The 19,481-nt window shown below is 38.3% G+C and overlaps 3 protein-coding genes and 1 pseudogene across 3 annotated transcripts; 2 read left to right on the top strand and 2 right to left on the bottom strand.

The window, feature by feature from the left end:
* On the bottom strand, positions 582–1,352 carry LOC109128407 (glycine-rich protein 23-like). The gene is made up of 2 exons (XM_019234630.1): positions 1,326–1,352; positions 582–968 (listed from the first exon to the last, which is right to left on the bottom strand). The coding sequence occupies exons 1-2, from the start codon at positions 1,350–1,352 to the stop codon at positions 582–584; spliced, it is 414 nt and encodes a 137-aa protein (XP_019090175.1).
* Positions 8,621–10,359, bottom strand: LOC104737587 (annotated as a pseudogene).
* On the top strand, positions 10,510–12,546 carry LOC104737586 (beta-carotene isomerase D27, chloroplastic-like). The gene is made up of 8 exons (XM_010457796.2): positions 10,510–10,656; positions 10,757–10,849; positions 10,960–11,064; positions 11,180–11,279; positions 11,521–11,612; positions 11,713–11,793; positions 11,972–12,040; positions 12,307–12,546. The coding sequence occupies exons 1-8, from the start codon at positions 10,528–10,530 to the stop codon at positions 12,421–12,423; spliced, it is 786 nt and encodes a 261-aa protein (XP_010456098.1). The 5' UTR covers positions 10,510–10,527; the 3' UTR covers positions 12,424–12,546.
* LOC104737585 (proline-rich receptor-like protein kinase PERK15) lies at positions 15,582–19,481 on the top strand (the record flags this gene model as incomplete). Its single annotated transcript, XM_010457794.2, is given in 8 exon segments — positions 15,582–15,968; positions 16,487–16,906; positions 17,053–17,424; positions 17,652–17,864; positions 18,243–18,614; positions 18,744–18,987; positions 19,065–19,212; positions 19,300–19,481. Coding segments are annotated over 8 exon segments (1,982 nt in total), but the record flags the coding sequence as incomplete, so codon positions are not given.

Raw genomic sequence — 19,481 nt, 5'->3', positions numbered from 1 at the left:
AGTCCTCAAGAAGGAGTTCCGGTTGATGACCAAAGCTATTGTCAACCAGGTATTACTCATTTTCTAATTAAAGACCCGAATTTAGCAAGTATCAGTGGATCATAAAATTTTACAGTTTATTAAAAAAAATTTAATCTAACTTTTTTTTTCCAAAATTTATAATAAAATAACTTTTAAGCAACTTTCTTAAAATAGGACGGAGAAGCTCTAATGTTAATTTCATATTTAGAACGTTATATAATGTTAATTTCATATTTTAGCATGGCATATGTCACTCGTTATATTGAATATAATATATTAAATGATATTTTGTATATGATAATATATTTTGTAATAAGATAATATATACGACACAAATTTAATTTGTAAGAGAAGTTTTATTCATTATTCATATTAATATATAAGTAGATAGCAATAAGCTAAGCATGCATGCATGCAACGTGAGTGCTTAATTGCAGTCCTATATTATTATTTGTTAACGGCCACTGCAGTTTCCGATTTAGTGTCGTCGGTTACTAACGCTAACGCCACCACCAACTCCACCACCACGTCTTCCTCCGCCAACGTTGCTACCTCCACTTCTACCGGTTTTTCCTCCGGCTCCTACGACCATGTCCACCACGGCGTCCTCCCCCACCGCCACCACCACCTACACCTCCCTCTCCACCTTCACCGCCACCACCGCCACCACGTCCACCTCCACGGCCACCACGTCCACCACCACCGCCACCACGACCTCCTCCACCACCATTGCCTCCATTACCACCAGCACTACCGCCGCCAGCTCCTCCTTCCCCACCACCCCCACTTCCACCACCTGAACCTCCGTCACCACCATTACCGCCTGTACCACCTCCTCCGCTAATTTCACGTCCAACTCCAATGTCATCGCTTACACCACCTCCAACTCCTATACCATCACCAGCATCATCTCCTCGAACTCCTATACCATCCCCAGCACTATCACCCTGTTGATGACGTCAGTTTTTGCCACTGCCATGACCATCTGTACTAGATATTTTCCCCAAACCTTGAGTCAGTGCCGGCCCTGACCTAAATCCCGTAAAACAAAGGCTTTAGGCGGCAGATTATATTAGCAATTTAAGGGGCAGCAATTTTCAAAAACTTGTGGTGGTATAGTGGTTGGGTATGCTTTTATTCTCCATCAATGTTAAGAGTTCGAACTTTTGTGCAGCAGTTTTTTGTAACTTTTTTTTTCTAATGTTTGTTAATGGGAAAAAAAAAAAATTGCTTTAGGCAGCAAAATTGGTTGGGTCGGCACTGCCTTGAGTCGACATCAGTAACACCATCACACACGCCAATACCCAACCCATTCTCACGAACTTCCCCATATTTACACTTTCTCTGTCTCTCTTTCTTAAAATTCATACATACACACACAGCTCAATCAGTACTAGCTAGCTATTTGATTATATATCTATACTTGGCACGATAATTTCTATTTATAGCCAAAAGCCCATCAACAAGCAAACACACGTGTCCTCTTATCACAAATTTCTAATAAAAAATATGAAATCTAGAAGACACTTCTAGACTCGACATGAATACGCAACATAGTCTTCTATAAGCACTAACGTATTTATCAACATAGTCTTTTATACGCACTAACGTATTTATCAAAGCATGATTACTTGTAAGAAAACTCATGCACTATGGCTCCATTCATGTTACAGTGATTTCACTTAGTAGAATATTATACGTGCCTCTTTTCATCTCTCGCCAACACACATTTCCGTTATATCATTTCCGCAGGCCCGGGACACTCCACACTTCCAGAGCCGTGCTTCAGAAAAAGGTACATATTTGACTTAAGCCACAAAAAAAAAACAATTATGTAAATGCCGCATTTTGTTTTTCTAAATTAGGCCTTCTTGGTATATAGCGTTTTATGGCCTTCTTTGGAAACAAAACTCATTAACATTTATGGAAACGAATAAACCAGAACCCTCTACAAATATAAAAGAGAATAATCTTTGTGTTCGGATTCATTAAGATGAACATGATGAGTTTATTTCTTTTTCTCTGTAACAAAATGTCTTGATTCATCAGTAAAGAAATGTGTTGTAAAGCTAAACCAGTAAGTTTATCCAGTAATAAACTAACTAAGGAAAATGATTCATGGGTAAACAATTTGTATGCAACTTTATCAGTTATTAAGGAACTATTCACTGGCGCATTGGATTATTCAGCTTGACTTTGTTTCTTGCAGTTCTTTTGACATGGGTGTTGTTCGTTTCATTATCGCAAGCGGCAGCGGCAGCGTCTGCGGCTGTGGCAAACATTACCGCAGGTTGTTGTTCGTTTAGCAGCCGCTATCGCTGCCACTGCCGCATGAAATCTGTTCGTTTTGCTACTGTTACCGCTGTCGTAGCCACTACCGCTTGTTTGTGTTTGTTTCATAGAAACTGCGGTAATTTTATATTTAATTCTTGTTTTGTTTTTATAAATTTGTATAATTCTATTTTGTTGATTCAAAAAGATAATTTAAATATATTTCCAACCATAAGAAATGTTTATTTAGCTAGTAATATTTTTTTAGTTAAATCTATAATTATAACAACATATTTTGTGATAAATTATGAGCTAAATTAAAACAAAAATAATAAACCAAAACATTGGACTAAAAGTAATACACAAATTTATAAATAAAAAATATAGAAAATAATAAATGAAGTCATAAACAAAAAGGATAGACAAAGTCATTAACTAAAATAATAAACAAAATCATAAAAATATAAGTAAAATTTTCTAATAAGGTAAAAGCCTTGACCATTGACCATAGTCATTCGTGATGTTGTCACGCAAAGCTTCTATCGCTCTATCACCGGTCGGCTCATATGCAATATGCTGTTCTTCTTCTTCTCCTTCTTTAGACATCTGAAACCACAACCACTAAGAATAACCGAGTTTCCTCATCGGTCCAAATCTAAAAAGATGCATAAAACAAATCTGAAACCACAACCACTAAGATCAAAACTAAACACTAAGATAAAAACCAAAACACTTAGTTCTTTAGACATCTTCTTCCTCAAAACACTTGAGTTGTAACCTGAAAAATCATCAAAGCCAAACAAACAAGTGTAACAGCGACTATTAATAGTTTTTAAAAAAACATATCGCATACACACATATCACACCAATCTTTCAGATCATTAGTATAAAAGCAAAGAGACAATTGAAAGCTACTGATATACAGCCATTAACACATAATCTGAAAGCGTTTGTTTATTCAAAAAGCCAGAACAAGGACTTAATTAAGTTAAGCTACAACATTTAACAATCTAAACTACAACCACAAAAGTAAAGCTTTATGCTAAGGGACACACAACACAAGACTCGTTCACCACACCACACCACAACACAAGACTCGTTCACCACACCACAACAAAAGATTTGTTCACCACACCACACCAACACTAAAACATACCCATCACAACACAAGACAACACAACACAACACAACACTAAAACAAGAGACAGAAAGAGGTGAACTTTCGGGTTGGAAACTATCAAATAGACATACCCATCAAAGCAATACAATCAATTAATCTTGATGCGGTGCAGAAGCTAAGAATGGATAAGAGATGAGAGTCCTCCTCTCAGGTCCTACTCTAGGTAAGATTTTTATGGATGTGAGAGTTCTCCTCTCTAGGCTTATACAAAACTCTCTTTAAAATAACTCTTTTATTCAATTCAATAACTGTCGATACATGTGAGGGTTTGATCCCTTTTATAAGGAATAATCAAATCTAAAACTAAGGAAGAGATAAACATCAAATATTCTAATTCTAATCCTAAAAGTAAAGAGTATATTTTTTTAACATAAAATAGGAAACGAACATAAATACTAATAAAGAGCTATGTAAAGTCCGTAGCTTGTTGGACAAGAAACACAACACCAAGACCCAACAAGATCTAATAATACGCTGCATCAAATCTCAATATGTGTTAAAACAGAGATCGAGAGAGTTATATAAAGAAGCAGAAGCAGAAGAGCTTACGAAGATGAGAGTAGGGAAGAAGACAAAGAGAATCGAGCCTGGATCTGCTCCTCGTCGACAGCTTTGTTCTTCTTCTCCTTCTCCAAGCGACGGACTAAGTTCGAGCAGACAGAGAAATCGAGCCTGGATCTGATCTTTGTCGACGGCTTTGTTCTTCTTCTCCTTCTCCAAGCGTCGGACTAAGTTCGAGAAATCGAATCAAATTAGGGTAAAGTTATTTTGTAAAACAATAAACAAAACAAGGATATTTTTGTCATTTACAACATATAACACAACTTTTATTCGCTAATCGCTGACTTTAATACGCGTCTAAATTTTTTAGTCACACAACCCAGCATCTACCGCAGCGTCTTGACGCAGAGAACTGCGGTAACCAAACAAACATTGTTATCCGCGTCAACCCCAACCGCAAGTAGCTGAGGTGACCAAACGAACAGCACCATGATTGATAATACTCATACGTCATAACATGCCACGATTACAATCGTTTCTGCGCTTTTATGATTTATATTGAGCTTTATAATTAACCAAATCCAGTACTTTCGTCCGTTAAGCTTATTGTATCTCTTATAGTGGACTTGTTAGAAAATTAATATTTGTTAGAGTTAGGCCGATCTCGCAGCAAGCCCAGCAAGAGAATGCCACTTTTAAATTTACACTCCAATGTACACTGTGATTTAATAATAGGCATTGAAGATTTTTGCAACGGTAACTTATGACGTCAAAGCTCACTTATTAATTAAACTCACTAGAGAGAAACTAGCCGCTAATGATGTCCCCAACGGTCGGCCGAGAAGAACTAACAGCCTTTGTTTGTTTGGCTATTCAAAAGATGTAAATTAAACTCGGCTATATATTATTCTAATCCAAAAGATGCATGTAAACTTTAAAAACCGAACAGTCTCTTCTCAGACTCAGTCTCTCGTCTCTTCATTTACTAGTTGCTCTCATTAATTAGTGTGTTTTATTTGATAATTGACTCCAGTCTTACTACACCCGACACGATTGTATCCATATTTTTGTTTTACATCAATCTGTGGTTTTAGAGACACCCATGTTGATTTGATTTCTCTGCTAATTCGAAAAGCTTATATAGATTTCAAAGTTGAAATGGTGGACAATGTATGATACTAAGATATAAGTCTCATATTTTTGTTGTTATTTCTTTGATTTTCTATTGTCAAGAGGCTCCCATCTTTGATTCATCTTCCATTCTCACGACAAGAAGAATGGGCGGCCGATCAAGTACAAAAAATCCCTTTCTTCCTAACTTTGAAATTTCTTCTATAAAGCTCTTGGTTTCAACATTCTTCTCCCCCTTGTTGATTTTTGTATGTGCAGCACAATCTTAGAGAACTTGCAACTCCACATCATCACAATCTTAGATACAAGATATATAAAGTTATTACCAAGTGAACAACTACTTAAATTCGTTTTAACTTTTCAGATCATTTCTGTAAATTTGAGTATTTGAAAAACGCAGAAAAAAAAAAAAAAAGGCAGATCAAAAGTATATAAACATTGCATCGAATCAATAAGAGATTGGAGAATAGTGCAAAGAATGCGTAACCTCCAAATATTTAAACTCATGCAACCCGCACCACAAATTTAAGCGCCAGTCAGACCTAGGGTGTCCACAAGTTTTTTTAACAATGTAATTCCTAAACAATTCAATTGGAAATTCACTTACGATTTGTATAATGCAACAACAACATTTCAAATCAGTGAACAAAATTTGAATTTTACCTGACATTCGCAAACATATTGAAGCAACCAAATATATTTTAAGTTCACGCTGAAAAAGAGAAACTCTCTTATGATAGGATCAGATTGAGAAGTAACTTTACCTCATTCTATCTGAATCCCAAAAGATATTTGGAATAGAGATCCATCAACGCACAAAAAGCCTTCGAGATATGCGTTTGTTTCTTTTTCTTTTTTGTTCTTCTGGAAGTGTTAGATCCGTATTGGTTCCCAAACTTGATAAAGATTGGTATAATAATATTTTACGTCGGTTGTTAACTAAAATGACGTTAAAACCCATCCCATTTTAACATTTTGGTAGTGACGATTGAGAGAGAGAGAGAGTACTTCTCGACGGGAGTAGGGGACGGCTCGATAGTTACATAATAGAGTTATAGAGATGATATATACTTCGTTTTCAAAAAGTGTCTAATACACTAAACGTTATGCCGAAAAGAGTATGTAAACGTTATGCCAATGCATGGCTGATCAAGATGTGTGATTTACGTTATCAAAATTAATAGTTTTTGTTTGGTTATTATTGAGCCTTACAAAAGAGGATGAGTAGGATCACCAATCATATAGAGAGATACCGGTTTATATAAATCTGAGAAACCAAAAGAAGAGTTACAGCGGTGCCGAGCTGCTCTTTGAGTTCGGGAACATAATAAAAGTTATAGAAATATTCAAAAAAAAAAAAAAATGTTATAGAAGCTCTGAATATTGTTAAGAAAAATAAGAGAATCAAATTAAGTATATAAAGTAATTTGGTAGCGTTTCTAATATTTTCTTGTAAATTTAGATGGATGACTTTATTTTCAAAATTTATATTACTAGATTTTAATAAATACAATTAACATAGGAAGCGATTTACACGAAGGAAACAATATTTCTTTAGTAAGAAAATTTGAGTTAGATTTCTTCATATATACGTTGCAAATTTTTATTGTTACTGTAGTTTTGTTGCAAATTTGAGACGAAACACAAATTGAGACATTGCGACGGATTTGGTTTCAAAATATAGATCTTTGGTACCAGCCACTGAGCTACACTTGGGAAATTTAACTAGTTTCCCTTAAATTTTCGATACAGATTTGGTAGCAGCCACGTTTGGGGAATTTAACTTTCAAACCTTATTGCACTGCACTGCCGTTACTAATGTATCTGCTCTTAGCTAGCGTTGACTGAAGGTTTCATATTAGCCGAAATTAGTGAAAATTGCCACGGCATTAACATAAATGTCTCCAATGAGGATTAATTTTTATCTTCAACTTCTGCATTCACTTCATCTAAAAGCTTCTCGACTCCATCTAAGTCATTTAAACTTTTACAGCTCTGTGCCCACTGTGAGAATTGAAATCGATTTTCTCCTTCCGAAGTGGTTCGAATGTGGAGGAGCTTATCACCGTTTAGAAGTTCCAAACTGAATTCGAGAGATTTTTGAGAGAATGTATTGTATTGCCTCTTTTGGAAAATGTTTTTCACCCCCTTACAAAAGACTCCCCCCTTACATATTTATACCGACCAATTTATTACCTAATTAATGCATAATTAATAGGGCACGATTTGCGTATCCTAATTAATCGTCTTGAATGCGGGAATCTTTGACCAAGCCCGAGCTTCGAGCTGACCAACGCGAAGCATCTTCGTGCTCTCTTCCTTTCTCCGGGCATGATGGGCCGATCAGTAATACGCTCTTGGCCCATTAGACGTGCTCGGCCTAGGCCCTTTGCCTATTGCCCGAGATGACAGATCGTGGGTACAACACCCACAAGGAGTAAAGTCTTACAACAAGGTACTTTCTCGGGTTGACCCAGCCGCAAGTACTTGTCCTGATGTCCATCATATCATAATATGGCGATGAACTACCAAGAAGTTGGAGATCATCCATTTTGTAAGGTTGGGCCTGTGCCTTGTCTTTCTTGAGTTTAATGATGATCTCCAACTTTACAAAAGCATATTACAAAAATGGATGAACTACCAAGAAGCACTTCAAGAATCCTTGTTAGTCGGACCTAAACTGTTAAAGTATTTTTCAGCCGCTTCAACGCCTTCAGTCTTATGCCATCGAATCTAAACTATCGAACTTATCCATTTCCTTCATGCACTCTATAACCCGAGTAAAAGTTGGAAGAAAGAAAAGAAAAAAGGATCATTAGCTTCAGTCTTTAAAATATACTTTGGTCAGTAATATTTGTCAGAATCATTTGCAGTGTAAATCAACAACATTACAAAATTCTATTACAGGTTCTCCTGAAACTCTATTTTCTTTATGTTGATGTAATCATCATATATTAAAAAAAAAAAAACAAAAAAAAAAACAAACACATTTGATCATAATACTTAAGATAAGACATGTTCACAAAAAGGGCATTTTGCCTTCTCTTCCTTGAGTTCAACACAGTAGCTGGCCCCTTCGAAACCTTTAGTCTCGGCAATGAGATGCAAATAAACTTGGTGATCGCTATCAGTATTATCAATTTCCATCCCGTCCAAGACCTTCTTCTCCTGAGTGAATGATGAAAAGCAAATGATCAGATTGATTATTAGTGAAAGATCAAACTAATATCAAAACAGGGAGAAGCAACAAGACAAAAACAATGCTCTAATCAGTAATTTTGTTTCTTCATTACAAGCAACAATTTTACAGTCTTCTACAGGTCCAGAGACTCTATAGTACCATCATATCCAGAAACCAAATCTGACCCTTATACGACCTTAATAGGCTCTCAAACCATTACCAGTTTCCTTCTAAGAAAGCCACAAACCAAATTGGAAGAGACGACTCATTGATATGAACCTTCATCCATCGAACTAAGACTCCGCATTTAATCTGTACGTACACACATGTCTTAATAAACGCATATAGAAGGCAAATTATAACGAGAATAGTGAGTCTGAACAAAATGCTTCAAATGCATAGTTTTACAGAACATTAACTTATCACTAGACAGAGTCAAGCTGTAGGATGAATCAAGTGCAAATCTTGCTAAGCAAACACTCTTGCTCTTCGTCTACTTGGATCCCTTGTTCCTCCAACCTCTTTTTCATATCCGGACAAGCTTCCCCTGCAGATAAATACGTCTTCATAAGAAGAGTGTAAGTTTCAGAATCGAGGGGACTCCATTTCGTCAAGGTTCTGCAGAATTCTTCTGCTCCATCAACATCTTTGGCTTCCTCAAAGTGAAGAAAGAACGAACGGATCAGCTCTGAGCTCCAAGTCCAGTTCTTGTCTTGACCCAAAGCCGCCTTAAAATGCTTCAGAGCCAAATCTGCCTGATCGTTCTTCAACAGGTGCATCATCAAAAGCTGCCTAGCCTTTGAGAACTGACCTTTACACTTTTCCATGGCGCCATTGAACACAGCCTCCGCATCTTCGTACATGTTCTGCTTTAAGTAGCTGCTAATAGCTACATTTGCCATCCGCATATCGTAAGTCCAGCAAGTTGATTCCCATTCTTCAAAGATTCTCTTGACTCCATCAACGTCATTGAGTTTACTCAATGCTTGGAGAATTATAAGATAGCTTGTATTGTTGACATTAGGGTGTCTTTTCTTAAGCAAATCCCAGACTCGATAAACCTCTTTCGCATTTGAAACTCCAGCATACAAGCTAATGAGGAAATGAAAGGAATCACGCAAGTGAGGATTCATCTTGCTCTCCAGAGATTTCAGGGCCTCTTCAGCTTTATCATATAGACCAACTTTAACGTAGATTGCTGCAAGATTAGCAAACGTATCCCACGAGGAAGAAGTCTCTTCACCTTCTGCTTTCATTTCTTCAAGAACCTTCTCTACTCCATCCAAATCCTTCAAAATTCCACAGCTTTGTATCCACATGGAGTAAGTGATATCACAAGGTGTAATATTCTTTTGTTTCATCGCAACAACCACTTCAGGTACCTTCTCGGGTTGATCTAGCCGCAAATACATAGCCATCAAGTTATTATATGGCAAAGAATTACTCACATGATTGAGATCAACCATATTCTCGAAATGAGCCTTTGCTTTCTTTCTCTTCCTCACGTTCCACGCAGTAGCAGTTCAATAAGGATCCATAACTCGACTGATTCTTGGTGGAATCGTCTAAACTGTTGAAGTAGTTTTCAGCCGCCTCTAAGCCTTTCGTCTTTGCAATAAGATCCAAACGAATTGCATGATCGCTACCAGAAAATGCAATTTCTTTTCTTTCCATCCACTCAAAGATCTAACACATAAAAACGATAATCAGAGTCCTTGGGATGTTCAATCAATTACAAAGAGAGGACAAACCTCGAGGGCGCGTTGAGGTTGACGAAACTTGCGAAGATCCTTTGCGTAGCGAATAAGTTCGTGTTTTTTGACAGGTACACCTTCCATGACGAATTGATTTAGGGTTTCCTCCATTTTTCCTCCCCTCGTGCCGAGGCTTGAGAGTTTCCTGTATATCGAAGGATGCTTTTTCGCCTTCGTCGGAACAGAAGCAGAAGCAGAAGCCTCGCCGCTAATCTCCGCCGGAACAGCAGCGAGCGTCGCACAGAACCTCCTGGCGAGGCGTGAAACGGAATTTATCATCGGATTTTGAATTTTTTCAGTGAATTGACAAAAAAAAAATCTCACTCTCAGTCGGAATCCGAGATTTTGCTAGGGTTTTAAAAGACTTAAGTAGATATCAACTAGAAACTTCGTGTCGTTTTCGTACAATAAAACGGCGTGTAGTTTGTTCTTGTTATTTTTGTCATTCCTGAGAGAGCAAAACCAAAAAAAAACTTCAAAGGTCAAAAATGGCTATCTTTCTTCTTCCTCCTCCGACGAGGACTATCGTCTTCTCCAACTCATCGTCTACACAGTTAATCATACGAAGTCCCAATTTCACGCGACGTGTTCGTTGCCGTATCTCTGATTCCTCAGAGGTGATTCCAATCTTGAATTTTTACGAATCAATTCAACCAATTTTGTACATAGATGCACATATATTATAGATGTGTGATTTTCAATTTTGATGATACTCAGGTTAAATCAGATGAAGGAGCTTCGAAATTGGAGTACAAGCCAGGACCTCTCGACGATTTCTTCATGCAATCGTTTCGGAACAAATTGGTCCAGGTGAGTTGTAAATTGGATTTGTTTGGTTTCGTCATGAGTTTTGAGTGTTTTGATCGGTTTAGCATTTAGTCTAATGTTCTTTGTTCATGTTCAAGTATGTGTAATAATAGGAAGTCGGGTCGGATTCAGAGGAACCCGGGTACGTTGGACTTATTGAGTTGGTGAAGCTTCTCTTCTTGAAAGGTCGAACTAGGTCGGAGACTAGTGATGCTGCGGTATATTTTCTCACTGACATGCCGTTTTTTTAATAGAATCTCTAAGTTAAAGTTCTGAGTTTTTGGTTCTTGTGGATAGATCTTATCAAATAAATGCTTAACTTCTGTTAAACAGGTGCGAATACTGAAATCATTGTTTCCTCCACTTATTTTAGAGCTTTACAAGCTTCTCATTGCTCCTATAGCACAAGGGAAGTTAGCTGCTTTGATGGTTGGTGAGTTCTGTTGAATCTTCAATCCTCTTTGTCAATTCAAATGTATCAATATATATGGGTAACAACTACGTTTTGAATCATAGATAGATTAGGAAGGCACAAAGAAGCTTTAGTTTTTTTTTTTTTTTTTTCCGGATTTGGTTACCTATTATCTTCCTGAGTATAGGAGGCCTTTGGCTTATTTGAACCCAGCGAACTAAATGGTCTTCTTCTTTCTTCTGTTTGTTTCCCATATGTCAAGCGAGAGTTACTGTACTTACCTGTCAATGGCTAATGGGACCGTCCAAAGTAAACATCATCGATCTTCCTAATGGAGAGTCTTGGGATAGCGGGGTAATGATCATACTGAACCTTGCTTCTGTTTTCATATGATTCGTTTTTTCAGTTAGTTTTGTATCTTTTTGATAACGAAGAGGAGTTGGGATCCAAGTAGGTTTTCGTCGAGAAATGTCAGTATCTAGAAGAAAGCAAGTGTGTAGGAGTATGCATCAACACATGCAAACTACCAACTCAGGTATTCTTCTGCAACTCAACTTAACCATTCAACCAATTTATAACTTGTCTGAGTTGGTATCTGTTCTAAATAAGACATTAATTTGATGACTTAGTCATGGTAGAATAGTAAGCTTACGAGCTTTAGGTAATGTTCTTTGATTGATTCCTGAAATTGTGGAATTTGGAATATTTTTCAGACATTCTTTAAAGACTACATGGGAGTTCCTTTGGTGATGGAACCAAACTTCAAAGATTATAGTTGCCAGGTGCATCTTGCTTGCCCCTTCTCTTTCAATAGACATATCAACTCTTAAGTTATGCCACTGGGAAAAAGATCCCAAAGTGAGCATTAAAAATCCAGGATTTGGTTATTACTTTATTTACTGTCAATTGGTTTTAATCAAAATTTAACATGTTGAGTTCTTCGAATGTTCCTATTTTTTATTAGCATCTTCGTTGTCCAGTTATTAAACCCCATGATTGAATTCTCTCTGAGTTTTTCTTTTGTCTTTCAATGTTTGAATCATAACAGTTTAAATTTGGAGTAGCTCCACCGGAGGATGATGGCAATGTTAATGAACCATGTTTTGAGACATGCTCAATCGCCCGCCGCCGGAAATTAAAATCCAGGGAGTGTCCTATGGCGTAAATCATTGTTTTTGTATGTTTATACTCCATACACTAACATTTTATGTTGTGCAACTTGTGTATATCAACATTCTAGATTCGATTCTAGTGATTACGAAAGAAAACAGAAATTTCAACTTGTGTATATCAAAATAATTAATTGATGGTGAACGAGCATCTTACAAAAGAAATATCAGAAGAGGAAGTCAAAGGAGCATTGTTCTCCTTGAACCTGGGAAAGGCTTCAGGTCCAGATGGAATGACTGCATTGTTCTTTCAAAAAATTTGGGAAACAAGAAAAGGTGATTTCACTAAAATGGTGAAGAATTTCTTTAGCTCTGAAATCTTTGATGGCAAAATAAATGAAACAAATATATGTTTAATCCTGAAAGGAGAACGACCCCGTGAAATGTTAAAATTCCGCCCTATTAGCTTGTGTAATGTGAGCTATAAGGTGATCTCAAAAATTTTGAGCTTACGTCTCAAGAGGTTTTTACCGGAACTTATATCTGAGACCCAATCTGCCTTTGTAGCAGGAAGATTAATCACAGATAATATCCTCATCGCCCAAGAAAACTTCCATGCCCTCCGTTCTAACCAGGCCAACCGTAAGAAATTCATGGCAATTAAGACAGACATGAGTAAAGCTTATGATAGGATGGAGTGGAATTTCCTACGAGCTTTGATGGAAAAAATGGGATTTGATCAAAAATGGGTGAGTTGGATAATGCAATGCATTACTTCCGTCTCCTACCGCATTTTGATCAATGCGGAGCCCAAGGGACGGATTAGGCCAACACGTGGGATTCGTCAAGGGGACCCGATCTCCCCGTATCTATTTATACTTTGCACAGAGGCCTTAATCGCTCAAATTAGGAATGCCAAAAGAGAGGGGAAGATTCAGGGTTTACGTATCTCGAACGCAAGCCCACGGGTTTCCCACTTACTTTTTGCAGACGATAGTTTATTCTTTTGTAAAGTTGATCCTCAGCAATGCAAGGAAAAAATCGATATAATCCGCTTTTATGGCGAGGCGTACAGACAAGAAATCAACTTCTCTAAATCTTCCATCATGTTTGGAACCGAGGTCCCGTCCCATGTACGACAAGAGATCAAATCTATTCTTGGAATATCACAAGAAGGAGGAATGGGTACATACTTGGGTCTCCCTGAGAAGATTCATGGGTCAAAAGCACAAGTCTTTGCATTTGTAAGGGACAGACTCCATAAGAGAGTGAACTTATGGACCTCAAAATCCCTATCCAAGGGAGGCAAGGAAGTCCTGATAAAATCAGTGGCACAAGCAATTCCGACATATGTAATGTCGTGTTTTCTTTTACCAAAAGCTATCTGTTCAAAACTAACTAGTGCGATTGCTGATTTTTGGTGGAGCAATAGAGCAAATAGTAGAGGTCTACACTGGATCTCATGGGAGAAGATGTGTACTCAACTTTCTGAAGGTGGGCTATGTTTCCGAACACTAGAAGAATTTAATCTTGTTCTTTTGGCAAAGCAGCTATGGAGGTTGCTGAGATATCCAGATTCCCTCCTTAGTCGAGTTCTCAAAAGGAGATACTTTCGATATTGTAGTCCATTAGAGATACAAGTATCCAATCGACCCTCATATGGTTGGAGGAGCATGTTGGCGGCAAAACATGTTCTCTCGTACGGAATCCGCAAGACCATAAGTTTGGGGTTCAACACGTGCATCTAGACTGAACCGTGGATCCCAGATACTCCTGCGCGGCCGCCACAAGGATTAAATATTGAGAGAATGCCCTTGATATGTGTTAACACTTTGATCGACTACAATACAAAAAGGTGGAAGCTGGAACGTCTTCGGGAACTTTTCCCCCCGAAAGAAATTACCCTTATTTTGGGAATCAAACCGAGCTTAAATGCCTCGAGGGATGGTTATTCTTGGACCTTGACAAAGTCTGGGAATTATACCATTAAGTCTGGGTGCAAAGCCGCGAGAGCTATCTCTCGCCCTGTTTGCGACCTCCCTTTTCAGGAGCCAAGTGTTTCAACGCCTGCATTATCGCCATATTGGTAGAGTTAAAGATTGTCCTAGATGTGGAGCGGAGGAGGAAAGTATAAATCATATGCTATTTGAATGCCCCCAGCACGTCAAGTATGGGCCTTATCGACAATCCCTTCCCATCCTATGGTGTTCCCTTCATCTTCCCTATATAGCAACCTCGATTTTCTATATGGGCGCGGTAGAGACTTTGGTGCAATTGATCAAAACTTGAGGACGTTCCCTTGGATGATGTGGTACATTTGGAAGGCAAGAAACAAGAAAGTTTTTGAAAATATATCCGAGTTTCCGCAAGATACTCTGGAGAAAGTCATCCAAGAAGAAGAAGTATAGAGAAGAGCGAACAATAGAGACATACCATCAGGGTTAGTAGAAGCGGGCATATCGACCCAAATCCCACAAGATTGCCTTGTATGTTTTATAGACGGATCTTGGCATGCAGAGGTGGATAGGAGTGGACACACTGTATTGCTTCTTTCGGTGCTAGATTCTTGCACATGGGGCTTAAAGATTCGCGTAGAAGCCTATCTCCCTTACATGCAAAGCTAGACACCCTTGTTTGGGCTATGGAGTACCTTTTGGCCTTGAACTTAGATAAAGCTCTTTTTGCTACAGATTGCTTAGATCTCCTAACGATAATGTCTAATATTGAAGATTGGCCGACCTTTTCATCAGAATTGAAGAATTTTATTCATTTCAGAGATAGATTTGCTAACTTTAGTATTAGATATATTCCTCGAGAGGATAATATCCGTGCCGATAAACTTGCGAAATGTGCAAGAGCACGAGGTTTCTGTTTTTTCCATGTAAGCTCGTCGGAACCTAATTGACTCTTTTTCAAAAAAAGTCATCTCCGATAACTTAATATATGGGGTTTCACTGTAAAAAAAAAATTAATTGACAGTAACATTAACACCGTCACGTTTTTTTATTTTATTTTTCTGGCTACCGTTAATGTTCGTTTCCCATTAACGGCGTATATTAGTGTGCGTGGACATATACGCTCAATCAAGTACGCCGCACGCTTCTCTTCTTTTTGTCGAGCATTCAAAAACCGAAACGATCTAGAAAAATAAAAAAAATATATATTTTAAAAAATTTGGAATAAAGAATTAAAACTTTGTTTATATTAATAAAGAAAAAATTAAAAAGAAAAGAGAGAGAGAAGGAGGAGCTTCTTCTTCTTCTTCTTCTTCTACAGTACTAAAAGCGGAGTGAAGACGAAGAAATCTCCGCCAACGGAAACGTTTCCCTGGGAGCTGAAATCGATGGTGACGATGGCGGATTCTCAATCTAGGGTTTCCGGAGCTCCGTTTATTTGTGTAAATATATCTCCCTTCTCCGATCCACCGTTGAAAACCCCCTGAAGAGGTTTTTTTTCCGGGTTCAAGGTCTTTTGCGTTTCGGTTTCTTCTTCCGCTGTGAGTTTCTGTTCTCGCGGCGAGTTTTTATTTATAGATCTGAGGGTTTTCAAGCCAACGGAAAAGTGTCGGTGATGGAGATTTTCTCACTCGCGAGCTCTTCTGGTAATTTCACTTCACGCTTTATCTTCTTATACTCTCTATCTCTTCCAAGTGTAGTAGTGATCTCGAAGTTTTTAGAGAATTATGAAATCGAAGGGGAAAAAAAAAGTTAGTTTATGGGACCTATTTGATATCTAGTTTACTTTGTTATCTTTATTTGTTAGGTCACTCTGATTTTTGGTTAGTGAAAAAATGGAAATCAAATCACGATATGGAATTTGGAAATGTAGTTTGGGGTTTGAAACTGATTATGTTTTATAGTTTCTAAATATGGTACACGATCTTTAGCTCTGGACCCATACGTTAGATTATCCAGGCTAAAAAAGGCAAAGTAGGTTTGATTTTGGACCATGCCCTTGCATCTTTTCATGACTATAGGTTTGTAGTGGGGATTCATTGTGTTGCTTAAAGACAGTTCTTGTTTTACTCCCAAGTAGTTGAATTTTTTTACCCATCACATGGACTAGCAGATTTCTTGTTTTACCTATATCTTACTGTTTCTAATGATATGTCTATCTCAGGTTCGCAAAGAGATATCCTAATAATAATGGCGTTGAAATCGGTGGTTTTTGTATATTGTGTGGTTTCTCTCGTCAGTGTTCAGTTCGCTGCTGCTCTTTATGAAGGACTGCCGGTTTCACCAACTTTATCTCCTTCAACTTCACAAGCTACCCCTGATCTTCCCCTACCAGCTGAATTTCCGCGGTTTTACAGAAAGTATTTTGCACCACAACAAGCAGAAGCGCCTCAGTATCCTCCCCCGTATAGTCGTTTGGTCGCCTCTGTTCACCCCCCTACCAGCTCGCATTTCTCCAAACCGTCCGTGAAAAAGAATGCTCAGTCTCCCGGAGCCGGCTTGGTGGATATTTCCCCGGGACAATCTAGTAATAATGCACTTCCTGATGCCTTAACTCAGCCACCTTTGTCCCCCTCTATTTCAAGTAAGACGTTATCCAGTCTCATAATTAAAAAAACATTAGCCCTTTAATGGATAAGATACGTTCTTTTCTCTCTTTGTTCATTTTAAATTGTCATTTGAATAGCATAATAGTTCAAAATTCATTGTGTGTATTTGTTTATCTTCCAGATTGTTGCAAACCAGATATGGTGCTTAAACGAAGAAGTATTGGTTGCCATTGCGTGTATCCTATAAAGCTGGACATCCTTCTCTTGAATGTTTCTGAAACTCCTAGTTGGAACATGTTCATGAACGAATTTGCTACCCAGCTTGGTCTCCTACCTCACCAAATCGAGCTGATCAACTTTTATGTGCTAAGCTTATCAAGGATGAACATATCAATGGATATCACCCCTCATTCTGGAATTAGTTTTTCAGCAAGTGAGGCATCAGCAATAAACGCTTCGCTTATCAGCCACAAAATTCAGTTTAGCCCTACTTTGGTGGGAGATTACAAACTTCTAAACCTTACTTGGTTTGAGGCCCCTGCACTTTCTCAAGGTAAACTACTTTTCTCCAATTGTATCAGGGCAAGAATACAATCGGCACATCAGTTCTGCACATTTGAGTTTACATCTGTGGTCACACTCAAGTATATCATAGCCGAAAGAAAGTAGACTGATAGAGTTTACTTTGTTAACAGTAGCATCTCCCAGTTCGATGCTTTTGCGAGTATATAACCGTGTTTCCTTACATTTTCATTAAGATAAGCCTTAATATGTTTGCAGCACCGTCAGTGGCTTCTTCACCTCATAAAGCACCATCACAAGGATCCTCAGCGTCTACGTCAGTAAGATCTCCAGGGAAAAAGAGGCATCCAAATCTTATTCTTATCTTTGCTATAGCCTCTGGTATGCTTATACTTGCTATAATCTCTGTGCTTGTTATTTGCTCCTGCGCACTCCGAGAAGAGAAAGCTCCTGATCCTCACAAAGAAGCTGGTATGTACCTCTTCTCATAACAAGGATTAAACCTTTTATGTTAGGGTGATCTCTGTTCGAAAAACATGAATCATATCAGAAGATACACAGCATGTGAACAGCACATTGGAAAGTTAGCATAGATGTGGGGGAAAATATCAACTTTTCCGTTGGGTCTAAAGTTGTGTTGTTATTTTTCAATTCTAGATCTCTCATTTTGCCTTATGTAAAGGCCAATAGACCGTAGAAAATCAAACAAAAGGATCAGGAAGCATAGGGATACATAGATGATGAATGATTCATGTCGATGTTACCAGTGTGATTTATGTTACTTTCCTAAATCCTGGCAATTTGATTCTTGTTTTTAGTAAAAACTTAATTGCATCTTCCTTCTTTCAGTAAAACCAAGGAACATGGACGCTGGTTCAGTAGGGGGATCTCTTCCTCACCCAGCAAGTACACGGTTTCTGTCATATGAAGAACTCAAGGAAGCAACTAGCAATTTTGAATCTGCTAGCATTCTAGGGGAAGGTGGGTTTGGCAAGGTTTACAGAGGCATCTTAGCCGATGGTACTGCTGTAGCAATTAAGAAGCTAACAAGTGGAGGGCCACAGGGCGATAAAGAATTTCAGGTGGAGATTGATATGCTAAGCCGTCTTCATCATCGTAATCTGGTGAAACTTGTGGGTTACTATAGCAGTCGAGATTCTTCTCAGCACCTACTTTGTTATGAGCTTGTTCCAAATGGCAGCCTCGAGGCTTGGCTCCATGGTAATATTATACTCTTCGTTTCTCTTGCTACTTTAAGATCTGACATTACTAAAAGAAGTTATTGTATACTCACTGTTGCAGAAATTTATCTACAAGAGTGGTTTATTTAAGTTGGTTTTTATGCTTCAGGGCCTCTCGGGCTGAACTGTCCTCTTGATTGGGACACCAGAATGAAGATTGCACTTGATGCTGCAAGAGGACTTGCTTACCTGCATGAAGACTCACAACCATCGGTTATACACAGAGATTTCAAAGCCTCTAATATACTCCTTGAGAACAACTTCAACGCCAAAGTCGCAGATTTTGGCCTAGCCAAACAAGCTCCTGAAGGCAAGGGTAATCACTTGTCTACCCGTGTTATGGGCACATTTGGGTGAGTTGCTCATCCCTCTCGAAATTTTTTATAAACACCATTAAGTTCTGCCTATTGAATCTAAAATCTGTTTTCAGGTACGTAGCGCCTGAATATGCAATGACGGGGCACCTACTCGTCAAGAGTGATGTTTATAGTTACGGCGTGGTTCTTCTTGAGTTGTTAACTGGTAGAAAACCTGTGGATATGTCTCAACCTTCAGGCCAAGAAAACCTCGTCACTTGGGTAAAAAAAAACTCCTCCAAATCCTTTCCAGGTTTTTGTATTTTCATTGGCCAAGTCTTGAGTGTAAAAATATGATTGTGGATGCAGACAAGGCCAATTCTAAGGGACAAAGACCGGTTAGAAGAACTAGTCGATTCAAGACTGGAAGGAAAATACCCAAAAGAAGATTTCATAAGAGTCTGCACAATCGCAGCGGCTTGTGTTGCACCTGAAGCTAGCCAGAGACCAACGATGGGTGAAGTGGTTCAGTCACTTAAAATGGTTCAACG

This window comes from Camelina sativa, chromosome 13 (assembly GCF_000633955.1).
Source record: "Camelina sativa cultivar DH55 chromosome 13, Cs, whole genome shotgun sequence".
Taxonomy (NCBI): Eukaryota; Viridiplantae; Streptophyta; class Magnoliopsida; order Brassicales; family Brassicaceae; genus Camelina; species Camelina sativa.
This window is presented reverse-complemented; position numbering and strand designations above follow the sequence as displayed.